This window comes from Dromaius novaehollandiae, chromosome 3 (assembly GCF_036370855.1).
Source record: "Dromaius novaehollandiae isolate bDroNov1 chromosome 3, bDroNov1.hap1, whole genome shotgun sequence".
NCBI classification, from domain to species: domain Eukaryota; kingdom Metazoa; phylum Chordata; class Aves; order Casuariiformes; family Dromaiidae; genus Dromaius; species Dromaius novaehollandiae.
In genome coordinates this window covers 112,499,010-112,525,934 of record NC_088100.1, presented here as the reverse complement: position 1 = coordinate 112,525,934, position 26,925 = coordinate 112,499,010, and the positions used below count along the sequence as shown (strand labels likewise).

At 50.4% G+C, this 26,925-nt stretch overlaps 3 protein-coding genes across 6 annotated transcripts in view; 2 read left to right on the top strand and 1 right to left on the bottom strand.

Moving 5' to 3' along the window:
* PPP2R5D (protein phosphatase 2 regulatory subunit B'delta) overlaps positions 1-12,022 on the bottom strand; it is a 34,225-nt gene extending 22,203 nt beyond the window's left edge. Inside the window, exons 1-5 of one of the 4 annotated variants that reach the window (XM_026104239.2) lie at positions 11,870-12,022; positions 10,966-11,049; positions 3,449-3,662; positions 2,095-2,294; positions 1,561-1,671 (exon numbers count right to left, since the gene is read on the bottom strand). In XM_026104239.2, the coding sequence (XP_025960024.2) occupies positions 1,561-1,671; positions 2,095-2,294; positions 3,449-3,662; positions 10,966-11,049; positions 11,870-11,977 (717 nt within the window). In that variant the 5' untranslated portion in view covers positions 11,978-12,022. Of the gene's footprint in view, positions 1-1,560; positions 1,672-2,094; positions 2,295-3,448; positions 3,663-9,026; positions 9,143-10,965; positions 11,050-11,869 lie in introns of those variants that run through there. The other 3 variants (XM_026104240.2, XM_026104241.2, XM_064509838.1) reach the window with 3 other exon arrangements.
* Positions 12,023-12,797: 775 nt separating this feature from the next.
* Positions 12,798-16,562, top strand: TSSK4 (testis specific serine kinase 4). The gene is made up of 4 exons (XM_064510186.1): positions 12,798-13,001; positions 13,248-13,462; positions 14,007-14,379; positions 14,795-16,562. Exons 1-4 carry the CDS (start codon positions 12,798-12,800, stop codon positions 14,933-14,935), a joined length of 933 nt encoding a protein of 310 aa, XP_064366256.1. The 3' UTR covers positions 14,936-16,562.
* Positions 16,563-23,430: 6,868 nt separating this feature from the next.
* Positions 23,431-26,925, top strand: part of ABHD12 (abhydrolase domain containing 12, lysophospholipase) — a 44,756-nt gene continuing 41,261 nt past the window's right edge. Inside the window, exon 1 of the mRNA XM_064509839.1 lies at positions 23,431-23,741. Coding sequence (XP_064365909.1) covers positions 23,596-23,741 — 146 coding nt within the window. The 5' untranslated portion in view covers positions 23,431-23,595. The remainder of the gene's footprint in view (positions 23,742-26,925) is intronic.

The following is a 26,925-nucleotide window of genomic DNA, read 5'->3' as shown; positions in this document are numbered from 1 at the left end:
TTATAACCTCAGGTCCTACCAAAGACAACAGACACCTACTCAGATGAAGACACCAGCCCTGAAAAACTCTTCCCCCACATTCAGCCCATGTCTCTACAGAGAACAGAAACCTCCAGAAGAGAAGGCAAAGGGTCAGGCAGAGGCTTTGAGATGCACCAAGTAAGAACAGAAAAGCAAAGACAAAAGATGCGCCCTAGGAAAACAGGTTGGGTCCTCTGACTCCAGGGGACTGCCACAAGATTGGCTTGGCCCCACTCAGCCACACACACTGCACGCTGTGTGCCATTTGGCTATGAAAGGCTGGCTTACTTTGAAAAGGCAGTCAGTGTTGTTGAAACAGTGACTTCTGGTTATAGTGTTAGCTCTGGAGCAGACTAGCCCTTGTAGGATGACTCTGCCTGGTACTGCTGAAAACCACCAGGCCAGACAAGAGCACCGCACCCCAAGGGTCTAACTTTGGAACTGAAGGAGTTACAGGGTCACCCACCCACAGCCTGCGCCTAACTGCCAAGGACAGCAACACAGAAACAGTGAGGTGATGATCAAACCTCAGCAGTGGACCTCCTACCACGAGTCTATGATGACTGCTGTTGAGTTAACTCTGCAAGAAATAAATCCTTCCTAGCATTCACCACACCCTGGTACCAAGGATGTGCCATTCCCACCAGCGCTCACATCCCTACATCAACCACAGTGGTGGTTAGTCACTTTGCACTGCTGCAGTACTGCACCCTAGTTCCTTTCTGTATTTTTGTTTCACTTCACAATTGGCTCCTGTTGTGGCTTTGTCTGCTTGACAATGTCTCTGTGCAGGTGCTTGGCAAGACCCTCATAAGCTTACTTCCCAATTTCCACTTCTGAGCTCTGCTAAACCACATTTATTATTGCCTTCACATCCCTTTTCACCTGGTTGGTCATAAAGTCTTCTTGCCAGGACACATAGCCTAGCTAAAAGATCCTTGGCCCTCTTACCCTCTCCCTCCCTCCTCTCCCATTCCCTGACTTTTTCAGCTCTTATGTTTGCTGCCAGTTAATGCAACTGAATTACACTCAGTGCAAGTAAGACACAATAGCAGGTGAGCCTGCCAGCACAGGCTTTCTTCAGCACCAAGCAGTCCTCTTCCCTCCACATGCCTCTCAGGCAGCAGGGCAAGGAGAGGAGTGCTGAAGCAGACAAGGGTACTAGTCTCTAATGCTGCTGAGCCCAGAGGCTCCTGGGCCTTCAGGAGGGGAAATAACATCACATTTGGCACAGCTCCCTCTACATTTGGTAAGGCATTCACTTTCAGCCTGCGACGAGGGACTGTGGCCATCTACAGGTGAATTGTTGCACAGAGCTTACAGCCTGTTTCCAAGATGGTCCCTGCTGCCCGTGTTGCCTACATACGGCCTCAGACCCATGGGTAGTAGGCCCCATCGCAGGACGCAGCAACCCTCAGTTGCCTGAGGAGGCAGCCAGGTGGCAGGGGGGAGGCTGGCAGGCTCCAGCACTACACAGGCTCTCCACTTCCTGGAGGTAAATATGTCATATCTGTATCCCCTCTTCCTCCTCCTCCTCACCTGAAGGTGTGGCCAGGCAGCCTCTAACGTAGGCTCATCTTCCTCAGGGTCAAACTCTGCTCCTGTGGGATTGGATGATGGTGGGAGTGTTCGGAAGAGGTTCACTGAAAACTGAGGTGAGTAGAAAAAGTGTATCAATGACATTCCTACACCTGGTGATGACCCTCCCCAGTAGCAAGGACCTTCCAAATCCCTCACTGCAGAGCAGCACATCATGGCTTGGCATAGCCAAGCCCACAAACAGCTCCCTCTCTCAAAGTCACAGATTTAGTTTCCACATAAACTCCACAAGCACAGTCTATGCCAGGAACAAAAACCTCCAGCTCTCTGTACACCAGACACTTCCAGACAAAGCACATGCACACACCCCTCTCACCTTCTTCTCTTTCAGGGAGACAGATAACAACAGATGGGTACTGCTGGGGTCACACGCCTTCCTGAAAAATCCCTGTCCCCACACACACACGAATGCATATTCTCCTGAAAAATTCCCATTTCTGTGGCACACAAACAAGTATCAGCTTCATGCCCTACCATGACGACAGCTTCAGGATAGATTGCTTCAGTGACGACATCACGGTTGTGCGTGATGTATTCCACCATCTCATTGAGACCTGCTCGCTTCACCTCCTTGAACTTTAGGTCACTGAGGGGGTCGGAGATGAAGTCAAAAAGCACACAGCATTGCCGCAGCTTCTGGATGAAAAGCTCTTCTCGTTCATGTGGAGGAGCATCTGGCAGAGAAAGCAGGGACATCTGTCCTTAGAGACAGACAGAACATCTATCTGGTTTGCATGGCCCTCCCCATTCCCTGGCCTGCCTTCCCTCCCTAGTCACAGTCCCCCTTCAGCTACTGCAGGAAAAGTGGGGGGCAGCACTTCCCCACTACAGAGACATGACAACAGAGGCAGGGGGATTTCAGGGCTTTTGGAGCAACAACTCCATGAGGTCATTTCAAACATGATAGGGGTTTCTGATCTGATGAGCATTAATCCCTTCTCAGTATAAATTGCCCTGGAATAGGTACTCGCTTAACTGGCTCCCATCACAGACCAGTGACACTCATGCCCTGCACCCCCTAGTCAGAGGAGACAGGCAGAGTGCATTGTAGGCTAACCCTCCTGTGAGAGGGCAGCCCAGAAGAGAGGCCCAATATCAACAGTATTCTACTTTTGCTATGTTGCCACTGGAAACTATGTACTGTTAAGGCGAACCAAGCAAATGTATCTCTGATATGCAGAACAACTGCTGAGCTGCGAGGCAGCTGTCTTTCCCAAGAGAACTGCCTGTTGCTTTGAGCAGTGTCAGCAATGGGTCTGGCTGAGTGACTGCTGAAAACACTTTCTCCTCATCTGCACTTAAGCCATGTTTAATTGCATCATTATGAAGACTAACTGCTAACGCTGGACAACTGCCCTGCTATGGACAAGTTTAATAGCACTACCATAATTTGCAATGGAAACACAAGGAGGAGGAGGCCTGGTCCTCCCCCAGGAACCGGTGGCTGTAGGAACAAAAAACAGCCTGCTTTAACTCTTGCACTGAGGTCTCTGCACTTCGCCACCTTCCTGCCTAGCCTGCTGAAGAGTCTGAAGTAACCCCAAATAAATGTAAACAGCAGGGTTTCAATCAGCTCAAATGGGAAGATGAGTAATGCAGTTCCTGCTGAGTGCCCTCCTTTTCTTTTAGGCTCTCTCAACCTTTTAGTTTTCAGCATGCTGCCATGTCTGTGACAGATACCTTTCCCAGAGCTGTCCCTGGGGCACCACCAGCAGTAGGTTAGCATGACACTGTCAGGGTCACTGTGGAAGGAGCCCTTACACCACAGTGTCCGTCTGGAGAAGGCAGAGCTCGTCAGGCATGTCACCATACGGCAGGGCCTCTTTACCTTTAAGGGCTGGGAGCTTTTGCAATTCCCTGTTTTTGCTCAGATTGAAGCGAGAAGAGCTGTGTCGACGCTCCTTCTTCACAATCTGGGGTCCCCCTGAGTACTTGATCTTATTCAGCTGGGTTGGCGGGGGGGCACTGTTACTCGGGCGCTTATTTGAAGTTGTCTGTTGCTGCTGCTGCTGTGGTGGCTGCTGCTGCTGCTGTGGTGGCTGCTGAGGGAGAAGAGAGTAAAACAACCTGTAATCTTTTACCTACAAGCCTCACAAGCAATCAGATACTGTCAGCATCTTCCTGGACTGGAGAAACTGGGTAAGTTTTTCACTGTTGCACTGGCATTTCAGTGCATCTTACATACTTCTGCAGGGCTCTAGTTCAGTTTGTTGCATTTGCAGCATACCTGCAAAGCGAACATCAGTTTTATGTATATCCCATAGTTCCGCTAGGTACCACGAAGGCATCAGAGCCCCACAGCGCACTGGATGCTAGAGACAGAGAAAACAAAGCCACATCTTGCAACAAGTTACAGAAATTTTCTTATTTCAACTTGTTTGTCTCAGCACTTTCTGTGGTCCAGAGATCTCAGCCTGATGCTCCATCTGGTTATGGTACTTTGTACAACACGCAGCAAAGGGAATTTTTGAAAACTAGCAAGTTGCTTTCTTATGCATTTGTAGGGAGCCACCTGGGAGAAAGCAGAGCAGTAGGTATTACAGATCGGACATGATGGCCCAAAAAAGGCAATAGGGAAGACCACTAAAATCCTTGCTGCATCCATAGACCAGGAGCGGTCAGTCTACAACCCACACGGACCATTTTTGACACACCTTGCTCTGCTCCTTCCTGCTCCTCACAGCTATACAATATCAGTGCCCACCCAAATCTCACGTCCCAGGCCCTGGGCTCTCCTGCCCCATCCTGTCTGCCCCCTGGCCCCGCTTCGTCCTAGTCTCACTGCTCTCTGAACTTTTCCTGTCTATTGGCTTTTTCCACCTCACTCCCTTCAGCCATATGACCTCTTCCACACGCATCACCTGCACGTTCCTCCAGCGCAGGCATCCATGACCTTTGTAGGATGTACACCTTGCTGCCAACTGCTTTCCATATCACCAAGGTGTACATCAGCACATCTGGAAACTGAGGAGGAGATACCCTATAGCCATAAGGGATGCACTCTTATACTTAACCAGTCCATAAGCTGTCATCAACATTCACCCACACAGAAGGCCTCAGCAATAAACACAGCTAAGAAGTGCACAGTGCTCAGTTATTTTGAGCATGTTGCACAGCAAGGACAACAGCCATGCTGATGGAGTAAGGCATGCTTATCCTCAGTAGTTCCAGGGACCCAGTTCATTCATTGCCACTGGATGGACTGCTGGCTCTGTGAGACAAACAGCACAGACTGCACGGCTGACGGGAACGCAGACTCAGGCAGGCTGCTCAGAGACCAGCTGGGAGCATTGGCACACTCTCTCCACTTCATGCTTGTTAAAGAGCACTTAGAGAGGCACTTTCCTACTTCTTTAGTAGGTAACCAGAAAAATCAAGCCAGTGTTTTCTCAGCTCAGTTCTGATCTGGCTGAAGCTCTGCTGGGTCAGTTCCCATGCAGGCCCTAACAGCTCAACAGCTAACACCACACTGGCTCAACTTGTTTCACATTCGAAAATGTAACATGGAAAATGGAGAGCAACAACCCACCAGCAAGCCTATAGCAGAGGGCTCAGCTGCAGAAAAGCACTCAGCCTACTCCAGCTCTGTGGCATGAGCCCAACAGTGCTCCCATTCCCAGGCTCTCCCAGCTCCTTTGGGCTGGCACAGGAAGCCAAGGAGCTGCAGGGTGTACAGAGATAGTGCCACGGATGGGGAGCAGAGGAAGGCAAAATCCTTGGAGGTCACCCCTCCCTCCCGAATAGATTCCCAGCTGCCACACAAATGCAGACGTCCCCAAACTACTGACCAGCAGGATTTCTGGGGAAAGCATCAGTGTAGAAGATAACTAGAGCTCTCCTCCAAATGAGATATGGCCAGTCTCTTCCTGTGAGGAGTGGTTTAGCTGCAGCTTACCTGCGACAGACACAGTCCTTACCCTGAACCAAGTCCCAACAGTTTCCACAGAAGCACAGCATAGCACCACAGTGCCACAGCAAGAGCTAAGGCACCCACAGCATGTGGGGTGGCAGCAAGGGAGGAATGGGGAAGATCATCTCCAGGGAATACTGCTCTGTAGATCCTAGCAAGTACAATGACTCTCTGTGAAGAACAGGGCCCAACATGGGACACCAATTATTTTGTCAAAACATTACTTTGAAGCAGAAATTAGAAGTATTTTGGTTCTGGTCTGGCTTGCTTGAAGGAAGTCTTAAACGCAACAGTTCTGTTTCAGACTCAGGTCCAAGCCAAGATTGGGGGAAAAAGCAAAATTTAAATTCTTTCCAGTTCATATTTGATGCAATTCCTTGCACACAGCAGCACTGCTCAATGGTCAGAGGAGGGAGCAAGATGAGCCCTGCGATGAAAACAGCTGTCTGCCAGCAAAAGGAGGACTGGCTACAAATAGGAGGTAATTAATCCTGAACACTGGCCTCTCCTCTGAAGAGGGACCAACAGTTAAGTCAGGCTGAATCCTTGCTGGAAACCTTCCAGGAAGGAGAATTTCATTCCTCACTCTTAATATTTGGGTATCAGAGCAGCTTGAGCCACTCAGAGGCTGGCCGAACACTTTTGGGCAGTATGCTATATCACTCTCCTCCATGTGGGAGAAGAACAGAATCTGAACATTGTTCCATAGTGGTGGGGAAAGACGGCACAGAAAGAAACAAATGACATATCAGCAGCCTCACAGGTGACGCTGGAGGAAGCGGGACACATTCACCTAAAAGACATCTGGGGCTGATGGGACATATCTGTGCGTTCCCCATCTGCTCAGAAATGGCGCAGGAAAATGCTCCAGCACAGTATGCATATGGCATGCTAACAGGTTACAGCCACAGTCACTTCATTAGGAGCCTGGAAAAGCCATTCTCACTAGCTTCTACTGTCTTGAATAGACAGCATGAAGAAACACAAAACACATCTTCAGGTTTAACTGCTAGTTATTTAAGAAATAGACACGCACAAAAAAAAGTCACGCGCGCAAACACACACAAGTTTCCTAGAGAAAAGGAGGAAATACAGATAAAATCCAGACCATCCCTTTGCTTAAGGTGAGTGTCTGAACAGACAGCTTCGTTGGAGGATTGGGGAGGGTCAGACATTGATGTTGCACTGCTTGGAGGGTTTTAGGAAGGATTGTTTCTATAAGGACTTTCTAGCATCAGGCTTGCTTTCATGAGGCACTCCTATGGCAGGCTCGCTGTTCTTCTGCCTTCAACCTCTTCTGCCTTGGTCACATGAATTGTGATAGAAGAGGCTTGTTTTAAGTTTGAAAATATTTTCTTCTCAGAAGTTTCCAGCCTTGAAAACACAGCAGACTGCTAAAGCTGAAAGCTCCTCTCTTAACGCACAGGTACCAACCTTGCAAACTGTTTCCCTGACATCAACACCAGCTGGCCACTGTGTGGCTGCAGGCACACATCTCCTACCTGAGCAGGCTCAGCCCTCTTCCTGCCAGGCAGGACTTGCGCCACCACAGCAAAGTCAGCTTCTTGGGAGATGCTGTTTGTCAGTGCGGGCTGCACGCGCTGAGACGACCAGGCTGAAGGGAATGGCACAAAGCAGCACATCCAAGCACGGTGCAGCAGCCCCACCTCTCCTACTGCGGCAGAGCAGGACGTTCATGCTGACAAAACAGACCAGCCCCAATCGCAACCATGTTGGAGGTCCCCCATGCACAGGCTCTCTGGCTTTGCAGTGCTTCCTCTCCTCTGGTTCCCACCACCCCTCCTTCTTGCTAGGGACTTGCCTGTGCAAGTCAATGAACCCCAGGCCCTGGGCCTGCTCTATGCCATTTCTTTTCACCCTGAGCTCCCTGGGACACAGACTCTCTCCCCCAGCCACCCTGAGCTCTCACCATCAGCTTCTCCTCTGCTCTCCTACCCACCCACAACCTCACCTCCGCAAGCACTCCTGCTGCAGCTGGGTGCCTCACCACTCAGAAAGCCCTTCTGCCTCGCTGGTCCCTTGAGCATCCCATGCTTGCCAAGCTCCTCAGCCCAGATCTGCTCTCAGCTCCTCCTCCGATGACTGTTCCCTTCCCATCCCTCAAGTCAGTACCTGCTCTCTTTCTCTTTGCCTGTTGTTATACAGCTTCCTTATTAAAATCAAGCTCTCTGCTTCAGAAGTAACATCAACACATTGAAAAGTCCGTCTCTGACTAATGAACTCCAGGTACTGCAGTAACAAGCCCCATGGAGATATCTGCAAAACATGTAATACAGCAGCTCAGTGAGGAGAATCACCCTCTCCCACAGCTGCGAATCTCATCTGTGAGGCTCCAACCTGCCCTTGAGGCTGCAGAGTAACTCCTCTCTCCTCTTTACTGCTGCTAATTCCTGCTCCTACTTCCAGGTCATTAACTCTTCCCCACCTAGCTGCCTCTCCCAGTCTTTCTGGCTAGAAGTAACTCTTTCTCATCCTCCCATCTAACACTGACCTGGTCTTTGACATTATTTCCTTTTTCCTCCTTAAATTGCTACACAGAAATTCTCTCCACTCATATTCTCATCATGTCAGGGGGGAGAAAGGAAGAAGGAGGAGAACAAAAAACAAACCCTCTTTCCCACTCCCTGCTCTTATGTTCCCTCCACTGCTCTTGTCTTTTCCTAGGGAAACCATGCCCCTCCAAAACCAAGGGCTGGCCAGGCACTGCTGTCTCTTCATCTCAGATGGCTTCACCCTAAGCTGAGCAGCCACAAGAACAAGTAGAAATGAAGACAGTGCAGGAAACCACCTTTCATTTCCCCCCATCACTGCACTACACCAGTAATCACAAGCAAATCCAAACATATCCATTCCCTTGTGGGGATCTGAGACTCCTTTTGAACATATCTGCCCTTCCAGATCAGCTGCACCAAGAGCTGCTTGCTGCAAAGAACAGAGCACTGATGCTTAAAGAGTTTCTGGGCTGACCCCTATCCTCTTCATCACCCCACCAAAGATCCCCACAGGAGGTCTTAGTCCACTGCACTTGCTCAGGTCTGTCAAACCAGAGTTGCTCTTTGCAGAGCTTTACTCATTCTGCCAGCCAGACAGCTTGCTTGCAAAACAACTCACAGCTTTCTGGTACCAGGATAAATTAGGGCTGTGAGTCTTCCTCTGTTCCTTGGAGCATAACACAAGGGAGGGGGCCACATACTGGAAGAGGACTGCCTAGACGCTCTTCTCCTGCGCAAACACATTAAGCCTCTAATGAGAGCTGAAGAAAGAAGGAAATTCTCTTTGGCACACAACTTTCATCCTAGGAAAGGCAGCCAAACAACCATAACTCTGTGGAGGAAGGGCACCAAACCCCCACAAGGGAATTCACAGGGTGCAAAACCCCCACAAACTCCCTCCGACTTCTGACACAAGGCAGGAGTCTCACTCCCAGCACACAGATCTAATTCCTCATGGTCCCCCAAAGTGAAAGTCAGAATACCTTTCTGTGCTTCCTGAAGAGCAGGAAAATTGCATTCAAACTGGCATACATTTCTTCTTATCAAGCAAAGAGTTCTCTTCCATTCTGCAGCAGAGCAGTCCAGAGACAGGAAAGCACTGAGGGAGAACAAACTTCACTGCAACCTCAGCAGGGAAAGAAAGAAGAGACCTGTGGTGGCAGCAGCACATTGCAGAGGTGTCTGCTTTCTGATCTCTGTTCTTACGATCAAAGGAGACCCAGCCTTCCATCTTAAAGAAGGGCTGGATTCAGTCTGGGGTATGAGGAAGTGGCGGGGTATGATTTGTGGGAGGGAAGGTTAGACCCATCTGCACCCAGGAACAATCAGACATTACAGGCCATTTCAGGTCATGAAAGGAAGTTCTCAGCCTGCACTATTCTTCCTTTCCTATTGCACATTTTGTAACTAGCAAAGCAGCACCACAGCCCCAGCTGATTTGGACAGCGACATCAGCCTGCTCTGCTTTGATGGCTGTCTGTCACCAATGCGTTGCAAGACCCAGGCTTACCTTCCTCTTCCCAGAGCTGTGAACTCAGTGGACAAAGAGTGCTAAATAAACAGAAGGTAAGTCTGACCCTGTGATGCAAAGCAGGAATTCCCTCACTTCCTCAGAGCCAGCAGACAGCCCTCCAGCAAGGAGTTCTCAGCTGTACACACAGAATAAAATGGGCAGAGGCCAAGACTAGGATGGAGTATAGTAAGAGAACCTACAAAACTGCCGCTTGTGCCAAGGCAAGCAAACTCAGCTTCTGACTCTCTTCTGGCTACACAGCAGGTTAGGCATGAGCACAGCTTAGAGCTTGAAATGGAGTGGCTAGTAGTACGGATATTATCTGAGACTCTGCAGCACAGGTATATGCTTTCAAGGAGACTCTCAAACAACCTTAATTTGACTACAGCTGTCCCACTGAACTACAGATTTCTCCCTAGTCTTCATTAGCCTTACACGTCTCCTATCCCTTGTTCTCCAAATCAGAAGTGCAATATGTTCTAGATAAGACTTGACCACACAGGCTTCTACAGATGTAAAGTAGCACAAAACTGCAGTATTAAAAAAAAAAAAAAAAAAAAAAAAAAAAAAAAAAAAAGCGCAGCTTCCTTGGACACATATACAGCACTTTGCTGCAGCCAAGTCTCAGAATCCACAACCACACCATTTGAATGCCAGACAAACTCAAGCCTACCAGAAAAGCTCCAGTTGACCCGAATTTTTGCCAACTTTAACACTGCTTATCACAGTCTCACTTTCTGCTGAGGCAACCCTGATGCAGGTAGCTTGGCAGCATCAAAACTGAGATCAGAAGGGTCTCTGTGCAGCTGGGAATGCAGACCCTGCCTTTTTGTGAGCAACAGGAAGGCTGTTATACCACAGGAGAACCATTTCATCTCTGGTAGTTTACTCCTGTTATCTCAGATGCTGTACCAATTATTTCCTAGCCCCACTTCCCCAGAAAATGCCTCAAAAGAACAAGCTCCATTTTCCTTGCTTCTCATCACTCTCCTGCTCTGCCACAATGGAAGACCAGTTTACTCTGCTTTGCCCTGACAGGAGCAAGTAAGCTGCTCCAGTCCATTAGGCTTCTTCCTTCCTGATAACGGCAGCTCTTCACTCTCTGCAGCCAGCTTTACCACACTGTATCCAGCTCTATGAGCAGTGCTTGCCTTTAGCATTGTGCCAAGTCTCTTTTTTGCAGGACTATAGGGCACCAGACTCATCCTGTCTCTTCCACTGCTATCATTCCCTTTGAGCCGACTAACTCCACCTTAGCTTTAATCTTTGCTACCATCTTCTCTGCGATTCCGTAAGATCCTGGTGAGATATCTTATCTGACAGATCAGCTTTGAGTAGGTGAAGTGAAAGATGTCATTCTTCCTCAAAGATGCACATGCACGCTGCTGCATCCAAAGTGAAATCCTTACCTCTTCTGAATTCTCTCCTCCACCATCCTTTCCGCTACTGCCACTGCCGGGCTTTGTGGTGCTTTTTGCAGACTTTGGAGACTCCTGAAATGATGAAAGCAGGCTTAGAGAATGCTTCACCTTGCGCAGCAATTTCCACATCTCTGGACACCGTTTAGCTTTGCTCTGTCACAGACCTCCTCCCGCCGCCTCTGCAATAAGTGGTGTTTTGTGCAGCACCTCCTCAGAAGGGCCCCCAGAGCCGCACACACCTTTGCCTCACTGTGGGGACATGCAAGAGCAGCACTGGCCTGTCCCACCCAGGCCACCAGACACCAGGCAAAATAAGCACAGGCCAGTGCTATGCACAGTTACGCAGCAGCAACATGTGCCCGGTTGCAGGCTCCCCGGTACCCCCACGCCAGCAGGCACCGGGCACAGGCCTCCGTTTGGGGAGGTGGCACGGCCGCAGGCAGCACCGGGCCGCGGAGCCCCGGGGGCCGGGGCAGGGCCGAGGCCACAGCCGCCCCCCCCCCACAGAGGGCCTGAGGTACCGGTAAGGCCCCCCCACCCACTGCGGGCCCGGCGACCTCCCACCGTGTCCCGGCACACGTCGGGTCAGGCCCGCACGGGGGGATGGGGGGGAGGCGGCCGCCTTCCCGCCCCCCACGTCCGCGCGCGCCCCCCACCATCCAACACGCCCGCGCGCGCCCCCGTCGCCCTCCTGCACCACCCGCCCCGCCCGCCCCGCGGCGCGCGCCCCCGCCCCCTGCCGGCCGCAGCCCCGCGCGCGCCCCCGCCCAACGGCCGCGCTAAGGGAAGGCCGCGGGAGGGAAGGAGGAAGCGGGCGGGAGGCCACGCCGCAGGCCCCCGGCCGGCCTGAGGGCGGCGGGCGGCACTCCCCCGGCGCCGCCGTCCGCCCCACCTTCTCCTTCTTGAGCTTGTACGGCATGGTGAGTGCCGGGGCCCAGCCGCTCCGCTCCGCGCCCGCCGCCGCCTGCGCCCGGGCCCGGCCGCAGCGCCCCGCTCCCATTGGGCGCACCGCGCATGCCTGCCCAGCAACAACCTTCGTCGCCGCTGCTCATTGGGCGGCGGCAGGTTTTTTTCTCATTGGCCGCCAGCCGCCGGGGAAAGCCGAGCGGTGGCGGCGTGCATTGGGCTGCGGCGGCGGAGGCCACACCCCCAAATGGGAAGGGGCGGGGCTCCGGGGGCTAGGCTCGCCGCAGGGCTGTTCCTTCCTTTGCCGGGCCTGTGCCCATGGCTGGGCGGTGGAGCCTGCGTCCTGGGAGCCATTTATAAGCCGCCTGGACGCGCTCCTGGGCAGCGTGCTTTAGGTGACCCAGCTTGACTAGATGATCTCCAGAGGTGCATGCCAACCTCAGCCGTTCTCTGAGACTGAACAGCCAGCAGGATGCTTGCGGGCATGGCAATGTGCAAGTGTGAACGTGTAAAATCTACCTGTCTCAGTATCTGGCAAATAGACGTCACCATCCTCTCTCATAGGGTCTCACACTGGCTTCTACCGCATGAATGACCAGTGGCTGCAAATTAAGCCACTGCCCCAATTAACCCCCGCAGGGCTCAGTGCACCCCTAAAACTAACTGCCCCCCCATCTACCATCTCCATGGCAGTAGGGGGGACAAGGAAGACTTGGGGGTTGTGATGTCACCAGTGGGGGGAATCCCCAAGGTTGTGATGTCACCAACAGGGGGAACCCCCAGGGCTGTGGCTGGAGGGGAGCAGCTGGAGGGAGGAGAAGGGGGGCGGGGAGGGCATAGAGGTCAGGGCGCTGGTTCCCACTGGGGGAACCCCCGAGGCCCTGTTCCACCCACCGGGTTCACTGCCTGCAGGCATGGCAGAGGTGGCCCCCCCTGCTACCCCCACAGTGCTGGAGCAGTTCGGCTACGAACTGAAGCAGATGCTGGGCCACAGCACCTACGGGAAGGTGTACAAGGCTGTGGCCTGCCAGCAGCGGGCACAGGTCGCCATCAAAGTCATCTCCAAAAGAAAGACACCGGAGGAATATCTCAGAGAGCTCCTGCCCCATCACATCCAGGCAGGGGGACGGAGGAGCATCAGGGAGCAGGAGGCATTGCAGAGGCATTGGAGGGAGTCGGTGGGGTAGGGGGCTCAGGGGCATTATGAAATGCTGTTGGGCACGGTGGGCATTGGTGGGGCATCAAGGAGTTAAACAGGGCCAGTGGCACTGGGTGCAGGAGATGCAGCATTTTGTGGGGGTGGCAGCAATCCAGGAGGCTCTCTGGGGCAGGCCTGTCTCCTGCTAACCCCTCCCTGCCTGCAGGTATTGAAGGGGCTGCACCACAAGCATCTCATCACCCTCTACCAGGCCATCGAGACCACGGCACGGCACTACATCATCATGGACCTGGCCGCATCGGGGAACGTCCTGCAGCGGGTGCAGAGCCAGGGACCCTGCCCTGAGAGCCTGGCGGGGCACTGGTTCTCCCAGCTGGTCCTCTGCCTTGCCTACCTCCACAGCAGGGCCATCGTCCACCGGTGGGTGAGCACCAGGGTGATGGGGTCTCTGCTGCAGTGCCAGGGGGAAGGTCCCCCATGCAGCAAGGGGTTCATGGGCAAGGGGGAGGGCCCTTGGGTCTTCCAGGTGCCCCCACACTCCCTATCTGTCCCCTACCTACTGCCTGTTTGCTCCCACACCACCATTGCCCTATAGCCCTTACTTGCCTCCCACACCTCCATTTGCTCCATAACCCCCATATCTGTCCAGTTGACCCCACATGGCCCATATCTGACTTCCACAGCCTCTATTTACCCCATAGTTCCCCTACATGCCCTACAGCCCCCTTATCTGCCCCCACACCACCTATCTGACCCCCACCCACCCCAAAACTTCCCTATCTACCCCACAGCTCATCTCTGTATACCCTACTTGCCCTATGCACCCTGTATCTGACCTCCAAAGCCTCTATTTGCCCCCGCACCTCCTACCTGACTCACTGCACCCTCTACTGTCCACCCTATCTGCCCTCCACACTGTCATCTGTCCCATAGACACCCCCCCCCCCCACCATGTTTCCCCTAGGGACTTGAAGCTGGAGAACCTCCTCCTGGACTGCCAGGACAATGTGAAGATCTCCATCTTCGGCTTCCCCCAGAAGGTGGCCCCGGAGGATGCCAATGGGGAGTTGCTGAGAGCTTCCATGGCTGCAGGGGCGCCTGCCAGGGGGGCGCTGAGCCAGACCTTCTGCGGGTCCTACGCCTATGCCTGCCCTGGGATCCTGCAGGCTCAGGCCTATGACCCCTTTCTGGCAGACACCTGGAGTGCTGGTGTCATCCTCTATGCCTTGCTTCTGGGCCACCTGCCCTTTGATGACACCAACCTGTGGCGCCTCCTGCAGCAGATCCAGCAGCCCCCCATCTTCCCCTCATGGCAGCCCCTGCCCCAGGAGTGCAAGGTGGGGCTGGGGGGCAGCCAGAAGCACCAAGGGGCATTAGAGAGCATTGGGGGGCAGCAGAAGATGGGAGGAAGCAGGGGAATGGGGGGCGGCTCTGGTGTGTTGAGCTGGGAGCTGGGTGCATTGGGGGGGGGGTGAGGGCCATTTGGAGGACACTTGACAGAAGCTGGGGGCATCTAGGGGCACTTGGAGGGAGCTGGAAGGCACTGTGGGGGCTGCAGGGGCAATAGTGGAGATAGAGGGTATTGAGGGACATCAGCAGCCAGTGGCTGGAGAACAACCAAGGGACATGTGGAGGCAGCTGGGGCACCAGGGGCGCTGGGGTCTCCGAGGTGACAGGGCTCCCCAGGTGACGGGGGTCCCCCCAGGCCTTGGGAGAGGCCCCGAGGCCATCCCCCACCACTGCATCCCCCAGGACGTGATCCTGCGCCTGCTGTGCCCGGCCTCGCAGCGCCTCTCAGCCCAGGAGCTCCTGCAGACCCCCTGGGTCTCTCGCTTCCTGCCCCCAGGTCCCCTGGGGGACCTGCCCTCTGCCACAGAGGCCCCTGAGACATAATCCTCCAGCTGCAGTTTTGGGGACCCACTCTCCCTGGCTTCAGAGGACCTCTAATAAAAGCCTTGAGCCCTCCTTCAGCTCCCTCTTCCCTTGGGACACCCCTGTTATGGGGGGCCCTGCAAGAGGGGCCCTCCCCCTTTATTGTGGGCCCACCTGAGCCCTACAAAATGCATCCCCTTTTCAGTGACCCCCCCATTCATGGGATGGTTTAGCCTGTCCCCCCCCCCAGCCCAGCCCCCCTCAACCAGTGGTTCAGCCCGTGCGCCCCCCACCGGACTGGTTCAGCCCTCTCCCCGCCTATGGACAACTCCCGTGCATCAGGCAGTGGTTCGGTCCAACCCCCTCCGCGGGCGATGGTTCAGCCCCGCCGCTGACTTCGCCCGAGAGCCCCACCCCCACCCATGGCGGCTCTTAAACGGGCTACGCCTATAAAAATATGGCCCATGTCTTAAGGGGGAAAAGTCCCCTTTGACTCCGTGACCGCTATAAGATGCCAAGGGGATTCCGGGGGGAGGGTGAAGGCAGATTTCCCGTCAGAGAGCCCTGGAGTGGGCGGGGCCCCAGGGTTTGGGGGCGGGGCAAGCAGCCCAGCGCACCACGTGCCTGGTTTCCACGCGGGCCCTGGTCCGGGGAGACTTGGCCTTGTGTGTGGTTGCTGTAAGGTGCAGTCCCAGCTCCTCTCTCTGATTTGCAGAAAACTGCGGCTTCAAATTTTAGCATAGAAGCTGCTTCTGCAGCCTTTTCTTTGCAGATCTTTAATGACTACAAGTTCTCCTTCAGCTTGTAACTGCAGTGCAGCACTGGCTGCCTTACCATGTTAGGTCATCGTGATGATTCTATCTGCTGTCAATACTAAGATCAAAACCATTTTTCTCTGGTGCATCAAAGCACCGGATTGTGCCAACAAGTAAAAAATGGCCAGTGGAGCTTTAGTTGTCCTTCTCACCTCTGCGTGATACTCTGGGGCATGTGGACAGGGCTGGTGACTGCTTGAGCCTCTGTGACTGTTTCTTTATAGCTCTCCTGAGCACAACTTTGGGAAGAAAATACCTGTTTCAGAGGAAAGTTTATTTTGTATTGATATGTTACACTGGCATTTTAGCATTCATCTTTAACGGACTGCTCAGAAACTATGCAACTATTCTACAATGAAGCTAAACAAATTGAAATTGTAAATTAAGTACTTAAATTAACATAATTCCTATAATACTTTTATCTTTGCTGATTTTATAATCAGTTGTACAAAGTAGCTCAAGGAGCCTAAATGTTTTGTAAGCACAGAGCTACCATTTTATTAAGCAAGAAGACCAGAAAACTCAGAATAACACTATTTGTATCCCTGAAGCAGTGTCACATTTCCAGATGAGAAGCTGGGTTTTGATATGGATGGAATGTGGTTTCTTGCTACTTGACCATGTGATTTTATAAAAGTCAAAAGTGAAAAAAAAATGTTGGGGGCAGGCAGCCTGCAAAATGGAGGAACTACTTTCTCTTTGATCACCGTGCTTCGAGTTTATTTTTAATTCTTATTTGGACCCAGCCAGTGAACTCAAACCCTGGGAGACATTTCCCCTGCTTGGAGAATGGATTTAGGTGCCTTGCAGTAATAAACTCCCCCTCCACCCCATTTCATTTCTTCTTTCTACCTGGATGGATATTGCTTTCTGTCCTATGAACAGCAGGGGAAGTTCTGAAAAATGGAGGGAGGTTCATAATCAGACTGCATTGCCTATCAGAAGCCAACTGGATGGCATGTTACTGAAGCATTAAGTTTGTTCATTATTGTAGGTCATTAAGAGGAGCAACGATGTTATTCCTGGAAGCAACTTTTATGACCAAATTGAATAGATCATTGTTAGTAACATCAGTTGGTTAAGAAGCCTGCTGTTTTGCTCTAAGCATCTCACTACTTTCAGTCAGAATCTTTGAAGAAAAAACACTCTAATTGCAATTTTCACTGAACATGCCTGATTCTAGACAGAGCCAGAGAACTGAAAACCACACTGCTCAATTAATGTGCTTTTGTGTTTTGTTTTGTTTTAATTAAGAATGTGTAGAAAGCTAGACTGAACAGTAAATGAGTAATCTAAAAGTGTCCACAAACAGGCAGCCATTTCCTGTGTAACACTGCAGATCATGTCCCTGAGCAAGGCCATTGACTGGGTTGCATGTAGGTGTCTACCTCAAAGGTAACACTTTGCTTTGCTGAATAGTAATTCAGAACCACTGATTTCACAAGGATCCTGGGGGACCAGTACCTCTGGGTACTCTCTGAACTTAAGCATGGACACTTGGAGGTGCTCAGTTTAATTCTAGCTAATCAGCCCTTGCACCTAATCAGCAGAGAAAATCCTAATTGTAGCAATGGGGAACATGGATACTTGGAAAAGAGAAATCTAGCAGGTACCAAACTCTCATCCGGAAAGTATAAATCTCTTGGCAAGTCATATAACACTATTTTTAAAGGAACCCTGTCAAACATTATTCCAATGCTATATTTACTTTTCAGATTAACATTGTTCCAAGAGCTTTGTTTACAGCGGGATCATGGTCACTTGTCTGTAGCACAACTGGAGTATGTGTTGTGCCTGTAAAGAGCTCTTGGCTCTACTGAAGAGGCTACGGAATTGCGGTGCCCTTAGGGTGAAATGTTTGGCCACTCTTAGGCAAAGTTGTGGTTCAGGACTGCTTTTCTGTCCCTACCTTCCCAGGATGGAAAAGTTATGAAAATTTTTTTAGTGCTTACTCTTATAAATACTTAAATGTTTGGCCACAGGGTCCTATGGCCCTTTGCAGGAGGACTGAGAGCGCAGTGTTTCCTCCCCTCTGATTCAGGAGGAAGGTATTAGGGAAACCTATGTATTCAGTCTTCCCTTCTGGATAACAGCCTTTCCTAGCCTGTCTATATTAATGTTTGCTACCTCAAAGCACCCATATCTCATACTTTGCTGGTGTGGATGGCCACAGTGGAGTCAGAGTCTCAAACCTGCAGCACAGAATCTACCCCCAAACCTGACTAAGAAATGCCTTAAAGCTAAGAGGAGGGCATGTGTGGCACATGTATCACCTTTTATCCTTTGAGACCGTGGCTGCCACGCAGGAGAAGGAGTTTGTTCGGATATAGTTGTGCAATGCCCGTTGCTTATTCCTAATGAGCCTGCATGTATGAGATCATGTGGTGACTGTGGAGCAGAGCAGCTGGGAGACAGAAGGGGCCAGCTAACCTGGTGTGAATCCCTGTGCAAGCACTGAGATGTGCTACTGCCATCTCCTGGATGGAAATCTCAGGAGTACAGCCTCTTGACAAAAAGAAGAGTTATAATAGGCACCTCTTTCTGTACAGGGTGATAGGAAACATTGTAAAGCCTCTGTGCAGGTTGCCATGCCAGTCTTTGGGGGCAGATGCATCCTGGGCTCACAGAGGCTCTGCACAAGCACAAGGTGAGAGAGAGACATCAGATGAGACATCATGCATGTCTAGGATTGATATTCATTCAACTATACCTCCAAAATCAGGGAAAACTGGTCAAATACATTATAGACTTCAGGCTCTCCAACCTAGTTCCAGAAAAGACTGATGTTTGAGTTGGCCCATGTGTTAGAAAGGACCTAGTTTGGCATCTGCAATCTGAAAAGCATTTCTCATTTCAGCCTGGGGCTCTCAGAAACCAGCTTAACTACAGCCAGGGAGGTATCAGGAGAGTGATTAAATAAACCAGCATTGCTGGGGAGGCTTGGCTCACCCCCCTGTGTAGCAGACCATGCAGCACCACCATGCTTAGAGACTTTGTGTAACTCCTGTGTCTTCATCCAGCTGTGTATTTACTGTTGACTAGGGAAACTTGCAGGTAGTGGCCAGGATTTTGCGCTGACTTCTGAATATCAGCAAGTGACTCTTCTTTGAGTTGTTAGGAGCACTGTGTGATTAACTTTTTCAGTGCTAGTTTTACCCTCAGTAATCTGGATTTTGCTGCCTTCAGGAAGTCAGTGTGGAAGGATGGCTCCACAGCTACCTCAGTCTTAGCTCTCCACAGTTTCCTCTATGCAGTGAAACCTGGGGACAGCCGGGTGAGCAAAATGGAGAAGCCCACAGCCACAGTCTTGATTCCTCTGCCAGCCTTATTAACTCTGAGAGGTAGATGTTATTTGTGCTAGGACATCCTCAGTTGCTGTTAGTTAGCTGTCTCCAGCTGGTGTGAAGTATCTAACTGTATCTGCTACTGCCTTCTGTTCTAACTGACAGTAAGTCAGCCTAGGGAACTACTGTGATCCCTAGGTACTCCATACCAGAGACCCAGAGTTATTGGATGTTTATTCTAGGTTTGGGTTTGTATGGGCAGTAGCATAGCTTGGGAACACCAGCTTAGGAGAGAGCTATGCTCTCACTGCAATTTTCCTCTCATTTCCTCACAAGGATCATTTGTCAACACACACAACACTGTGTCTTTGCAATGAAGGATCAGAAACACTCATCAAGGAGCTTATCCCCCAATATAAGGAGTGCGTGAGACTACAGAAACTGGAGCAAATCTATGTGAAGTATTCCAAAGTGGCAACTGAATAAATCTAAACCATGATCCGACTTTGGTACCTTACAACTGAGTTCCCAAAGTCAGTTGTGCCTAGCACATCTATTTGGGAGTGCACAGAGAGAATCTCTTGGTGCCTGCTGACGGCATAGCAATTCCTGAAGTGTCTCAGACGCCAGTGATAGAGGTGGGGGGGGGTTGTTTCTCAGGGGCTTGCAGTGGGAGCCGGGTGCTATGCTGCAAAGGCAGGAGCTAGAGGAGTGCTCAATCCGCAGGACAGCCTGGCACTGTCCATCAAGCATGAACGTGCTTAACCAACTCGAGCTAAAGAATTTTTGTCTTGATTGATGTTTAGGAAAAAAATCATTATTTGCTTGTAGCATCGGTTATCCCTCTTTGTCCTGTCAGAGAGGTGCAGTTTGAGAAATACAAAGCCGTGGGTATCTGTCCTCCCAGCAGGTCTCTGCATTCCCCGCCTTCGTCAGCAGGGTGCACAGTCTCTCTCTGCTTTGCCTTGATTCCTCTCTTGTTGGCTTCTGCCCCCTTTTCAAGCACCTCCTCAGGGGTGATTGCTCTCTCTGCCTTTTTTGATTGCTCTGAATACTCTTGTGCTCTCCAGAGTCTTACCTCCCAGTGGTTTTCTTACCAGTACTGACTCCTGGCTCTTTGGGGTTCCTTCAGTGTCTCCTTCTCTCGGTTTTGTCCTTCATGGAGAATTGTTAGAGCTTCATCCGCAGCCAAACACATCTCTCATGTTTACTTTGGTAACTTAGGATCTGTGCTCAGCTTCTGTCCTCTGCTTTCCACCTTCCTCATCTCCAGGCAAGGCAAGTCTGTTCAGGTGTAGATGCCTGTGGAGAAAAATACATGGTGGGAAGAAGACTGCCACTGCTGCAGTTCATCAGGCAGTGTCCTTGCCCACAGCCTGTCTCCAGGCCTCTTCTAGATCATTTCAGATGTGCAGAAACCCTAAGGAAGGTATCCTTGGCCATGGGGATAGTTTCTACTTTTGCTCTACCATAATCTTGGTTTATGCCTTGAGCTAAGGAATCTTATTTTACAGCTTTTACTTTGACTGGACTTTCCTGTTCTTCCTGTACTCATTCTCTTTGTATAACTGCACTGGGTTACTAGCTGCTATGAAAACCTGTGGCAGCACATTCCCTGGGCTATTTTGCATTGTTCAGATAATGTATTCAGTGAGGGCAGATGGTAGAAGTACATCCTCCTTCCCCTATAACAGCAAAGCCCCAGGCTTGGTGACCTGGGAAGTTTCACTGAGTCCTATGAGCTAAAACCAGCGTGCTCAAGGTTTGGATTACTACTGAAGCATTGAACTGCTGCAGACAAATGGATCTAGGAAGGAGTTACATTCCTGCCTGGGATCCTGCCACAGGGACAGTGAACTGATGTAAGAGTAATGCTGGGCGTCAGGTTCCACAGACAAAGTTTTATGAGCTAGGAGAAGCAAGATAATGGTTTATAGATGACCCTCACCTTGACATATTCTTCCCATCAAGTCCAAAAGAATTCAAGCATCACATTTGGGGCTAATTTTGGATAAGGAATGGATGATGTTCATTGATTTCTCTGAGTGGGCACATTTTTGATGCAGCACTCACCTCTTACAGTAAGTAAGAAGCGCACATACTGATTCCGAATGGGAGAATCTCTTATATCCTATAAATTATGTACTAGCAGTACAGCAGACATTACACTAAAATGATGATGTGGTGATTTATAAGTCTTAAAAATCTGATATGAGGGGAGAGGCTAAACAAATACATGTTTATACTATTACAGAGTTAAGAAAGAAAAGCCTGTAAAAATGCTGAAACTGGCTTAAAGTCACCACAAGAAAATACTTGCTTGTCTTCCTTTTATCAGAGAAAAAGCCAGTCTGTATTGGGACCCATGCCATAAAGATGGACTTTCAAGCAACTTTGCTTAGCTGTCCTTCTTGCAAATAAACTTCCTCTGGAGGCATCTCAGAGAATTTATGATGCCCGGGACCATTCCCTTCATACCAAAGCTTGCTAGGCAGCCTGCAGTACTCTCCTCAAAGGACTGTGCTCTCAATCCCAAGGAGCCCAGCTCTTGGAGTGACTGCCACTCATGTTGTCACCAGGCCAAGCTCCAACAGAGGGCTGACAATCCCCAACTGCAGCATCGTGTCTTTCCAATAAGATGTAGGAAATGAAGCAAAATCAAAGGGACAAAATAACTTCTCTCCACTGTTCAAAGAGAGTGGAAGAGAACTACCAACATTTCTGAAGGCCTGCTTGTACATTTTAGGAATTACGATTTGGCAGAGGGAAAACCTCTAAAAGGTCTCAAACGTTAGGAGAAGCTTCCAGGGACATGGCAAAGCATGTATCAGTACATTAGGCTGTGCCTTCTGCTAGCTATTCATAATTGCTGAGATAGTCAAGGACTGTATTTTAACAATGGCATCCTCCTTTTTGGTCTGCTATCTTTTCTTTGCTCCTGGGATTAATTCATAATGCTACATTTATTTTGAATCTCCATGTTCCATCAAGTATAGCATGCAGTTTGCAGCATGACAAAGAAGAAATAGATGCAAGAGAGCTGAGATCACTTCTGTCTGAAGAAAGAAATATGTTTTTTAATAATTTCTCCACTTTTTTACTTTCAAAGAACACAGGACATACGCTAGATCAATCCAGTGTTCTAAATGCAATAGTGGCAGTAGGAGACACAGCACATGACCACAGCTGCTTTCTCCAGTACTTTGCTGTCCTGCTCCCCAGTGGTATAGATATTATGATCCCTCAGCCTTTGCTGATATTGGAAGTGATGTTTTATTTATTCTGCCCCATTGTTATTTATTATGCCCCATTTATTTATTTATTTATTATGCCCCATTTCCCTCCACCTGTTTCCAGTGCAGAATTCCCACTCTGCTAGGGAAGCTGTGTAGAAATGTAGCCTTGCTAGTAGGCATCTGTGGAGGTGAACAGATGAGGATGTATTTTCCAAAGTGTTATTGTAACCTTCCCAAAAGGCAACAAAGCAAATGGGGGGGGGGGGGGGCAGTACCATATCCTAAACTTTGAAAAGGTTTCTTTCTGCTTCAGGGAAAGGTCTGAAGGACAAAATATAGTGGAAGGTGATCACCTCTGGCTGTTCAGGGACCCAGACTATGATTATCTCTGTCACCTCAGCACTTCATCCCCTTCCTCACTGCTGGGTTTGACAGTCACGGTTACTGCTAATTTTGTCTTTTGCATCCTTGTATCATACCTGCACGCTTCCCCACACTCCAGTGTATGCTCCAGTCCTGGCAAAGTCCCATGGCCCCTCCATGGCTGTGCAAACCACCTAGTGCGCCTTAAATTGTAACTGTCCCATCAGTCTTGCAGGAACAGCCCCGTTTCTGCATTTCTTCATGCAGAGGCTGTTTAATAACCCCAGATTCAACCCTCTTCCCTCCATGCAGTAAGCAGGCACCCACTTCCAAGTGCTTGCTCCACTCTGCATACCTTCCAACAGAACATTTCCAGTCCTTCTTCTTCTTCTTTTTTTCCTTTCCATGACACCAAGGGGTATCTATCCCAGATTCCCTAGGCTGAGCCAAGCATGGCTCCCCCAGCCTGCACCTCAGGGTCCAGCCAGCACTGGCCTACACTACACCTTGTACATTACCATAGCAGCCCCAGAAGAGCTGAGGGCTCCCCACCAAGCCCGCATGGTTGTCCACTCCCGTCACCCTACCCTAAGGAAAGAGGCACTTGGGGCCGGAGGCTGAGCGTGCCGGCGGCTGAGCGTGCCGGCCGCGGACCCCCACCCCCTCCCCACTGCTCCCCTTTCCAGGCCTCACCTCAGGTAGCCAACAAAATGGCGGCAGGCACTTTTGCCCGTTATAAAGATGGCGCCCCAGCGCACCGTGTCAGGGCGGGGGAGGGGTGGCTGTCCATCTTGAGTGTGGGCAAGCGGCAGCTTTGTCCCGAGCCCTTTCCGGTGGGTGCGGGCCGGCGGGGGCGGGGCGCGAGCGCCGCGCAGGGCGAGCGGCGGCGGGCGCGGGCGCGGGCGCGGGCGCGCGCGGCTCGGCTCGGCTCCGCTTGGCTCCGCTCTCGCCGTCTCCGCCGCCGCGGCTCCGCTCGCCCCGGCATGAGGAAGCGCAACGAGTCCGTCACTGTGGAGCATGAGCGCGCCGGCGCCGCCGCGCCGGCGCCGCCCGACAAGGGCTGCAGCCTGAGGCACAGCCTACGACTGCCCCCCGCTGCCGCCGCGGGCATGAAGCGACCGCTCGGCAGGTGAGCGCCGGCCGGTACCGGGGGGGCTAGGCGCGGCACCCCCCTCCCGTGACAGCGCCGGCTGGGGGCGCTGGGACCCCGCTGACGGTGCCGCCGCGCTAGGCCTGGTGACCTTAATTTTCCCCGCGAGCCTCCTCGCTTCTGCCTAGCCCTTGTCGGTAGAGTCAGGCTTTGGGGCCTGGAAATGGCAGCTAGCGGAATTTCCTATCCTGCCACATGGTGTAAGTGGAGGGAGATGTGCCAGCTAGGCTCGGCTTGTTTTGGGGAAAGCCCAGGTGCCTGTCAAAGTGGTTTCTTCCCAATAAATGAATCAAGTTTAGGTGTCGGTAGTGGAAGCTTGTGTTGCTCCCAGCCTATGCCATATACAGCTCTGTAAGTGAGAAGTTAGTCGTCTCTTTTTGCAAGCCGTGCTAATGTTTTTACCATTTTATACATATTTATGCTAGGAAAAATGCTTGTGTTCCTTTACCCCCCCCCCCCCCCCAAAAAAAATCTTCAACGACAGCAGATGCTTGCAAGTAGGATCCTAATTGGTGCAAGACTTCAAAGGGAGGTAATGTGTTATATGAGACTGACTGACAGTTTCAGAGGAGTGTCGGGGAGAGGAAGACACAACCATCAGTTACCCTGTGCCGCCGGAGTGCTTTTCTTTGATTGTGTTTTCATAAGTGTGATGGATATTTAATGACTGAAATAGCGCTGTGGTTTGGGTAGCTGAAGCCAAATTGCTATCCTTCAGGAATACAGCGTCCTGTAAAAATTTAAAGGTTATTGGTGGGTTTCTAGAAAATGAGCCAACATAGCTGTTTGTCTTGTAGATTCTCTGAGAATCTTCCTGTTGTTGCACAAAATTAACATTTAAAAATAACTCTCTTCCCCCTGATGACTTAGATTTTTTTTTGACATGTTCAAAGAAAGATCTCTTGAGATGCTGTTACTTATCTGACTGGGTAATAGTTATTATCCAATTTTATGCTCTGGAGGTAAACCTCTGGGATGTCGTCAGCACTCTGTTTGCGTTATGATAGGCTTTTGATAATTGAAAATGATGCTGGGTCGATATCTTGAGTTTGATAACTGCAATAGAGAAGATGCTGTGAGTGTTCTGCTTCTATAAAAAACCTAAGAATTTAGTGTATTTATTCCATTTGTTGAAGTCGGTAACTTCTAAGACCAGGGATATTCAAATGATGGATTATTGACTGCTTCAGCCTTATGAATAAAGTTCAGTGCTTTTTTTTTGATGCAGAAATGCTACTTCAGTCATGGGCGTTGAATTGGTCCTGAGAGCATACAGGTCAAGCTGTTGTCTTGGTCTGTCAGGCAGGTATTTTATGAAAGCTATCACCAAACACAGCACAGGTATTAGATAGGATGTATTCGCTGTACCTTTTAGTTTGGCTTTCAGCATACTACTTATCTGTGAAAATAGCTTTCTTGTATTTATTTCTCCTTCATCACTCTTAAATGGTTAGCAGGCCGATTTTCCTCACTGTCTTCCATATTGAGCCTTTGAAGCCTGTTTCAGAAGTCCCTACAGTCCTGCATGTGTTTGGTGCTTTCTGTCAGGCACTGCATACCATATAGCTGTGCTTCTCAAACTCTTGACATTATAGGAATGCTTTATCTAGTTGGAGTCCACTTTCCCTTTTCTACACTTAAAAAAAACAAACAAAAAACCAAAAACCCTCTCACCCCAAAGAACACGCACATCCAAAATCCTATGGACCATCCTGCGCCAAAATGGTGTGTGTTGTCAATCAAAAAAGAGCACAAGATGGAACACTTTCTCGCTTATGTACTTTAGTTGTTTTTCTACTTTCCTGAGCTGGTGGGAATTTCGGTATGTCTCGCTTACTGCCTTTTAGTGGGCCTCCTTCGCTTGCCTCTCACCCTGTGAGCCGTCAAACAGCAGCCTGCAGGCAAGACATCTGGGCCTGCCAGTACCCTCTTGGTGTGTTTTCTGCATGATAACAAATATGCTGCCGAAGTGTGAATCTTAGCATGCATGAATGGGAGGTCCAAGTGGAAGAACATGTGATGCCTGGAGGTATGGGTGCTGCCCAGATCAGCCACCCTGAGTCAAGTCGGACTGCTGTCTGCCTTGTATCCTGCCTTTGGCAGTGGATAATAGCCGTACTTCAGGAAGAGCTTGAGGAGGGCAGGTATGTGCTCCCTTGGGACAGCCTTACAACAATCTGCGGCCAGCAGCTTCCTGTGCCAAAGCTTGGATTCTCATATTTTAACATGTCAAGTAGTGCTGTTATTGCAATATTTCTTATTCCACTGGATATCAAATTAGTATTTGAGTCTGTTGTTAAACTTTCAATGTGTTACATACATTACTCTTACTTTCCAGGTTGGTATGCTTCCAGAAACTGGAAGGAGGCAAAAACTCTGGCAGCTGCAAGGTTGCTGGAATAGTGGAGGAGGTGTAATATCTGGAAATGAGGATTAGTACCCAAAGCAAACTATTTCTAGCAACATGCTTGTTGGCGAAATAGTTAAAGTCAGCACTTCTGGTGGCTGTGAGTTCCCCATTCTGGGGAAGTGGGACTGTCAGCATTCCTTGCTGGTGTTGTTGAGTCTCTTTGCAGGCTTGGGAAAAGAGCACATGTTTGACTTCAGTATGTGGTTTTCCATCTCTTTTAGGAAAGGATATAGATCACTAGCTTAAAAAAAGGGGGAGGGGGCAAGCCAGCTCTGCAGTAGCCTAAAGTGGCTGGGCACTTCTGCGGCCCAGGGCTGATCGCATGGCTGATTTCATGGTTTGGGAGTGCAGGGGAGGGCTGTAGAGGCGGTGACAACAATGTCTTTTGCAATGGTGACAAGGGATTTAAAGTAGTAGCAGGGCTTGTGTGTGCACTTCCCCAGCAGGGCTCTTTGTGTTCACATGCAGTTCCTCAGCAAAGGTTAAACAGCACTGTAATTGCAAATGTAAGCAATGTTTACAGAATACATATTGACTTACAGCAGGAGCTTATTCTTCCAGCAGTATTTTTGAAGTTTAACAGCATCGTATCTGTCCCTTAGTTCTGGTTCAGTCATATTACCCAAGGCTCGCTCATCCAAGAACTGAAATTCATTCTGAAGAGGTGGTTGTGCAATTGAACTGCTCTGTTACATAAACTGTGCATGTGCATATGTACATATAATGGACATGGATATCTGTATGGCTTTTCTT

What these genes read in the sequence shown, in the direction of transcription:
- TSSK4 (XM_064510186.1), top strand. Translation starts at nt 12,798, where the DNA reads ATGGCAGAGGTGGCCCCCCCTGCTACCCCCACAGTGCTGGAGCAGTTC. An exon ending in TCCTGCCCCATCACATCCAG is followed by an intron (nt 13,002 to 13,247) that starts GCAGGGGGACGG and finishes CCCTGCCTGCAG; the next exon opens with GTATTGAAGGGGCTGCACCA. An exon ending in CCCTGCCCCAGGAGTGCAAG is followed by an intron (nt 14,380 to 14,794) that starts GTGGGGCTGGGG and finishes TGCATCCCCCAG; the next exon opens with GACGTGATCCTGCGCCTGCT.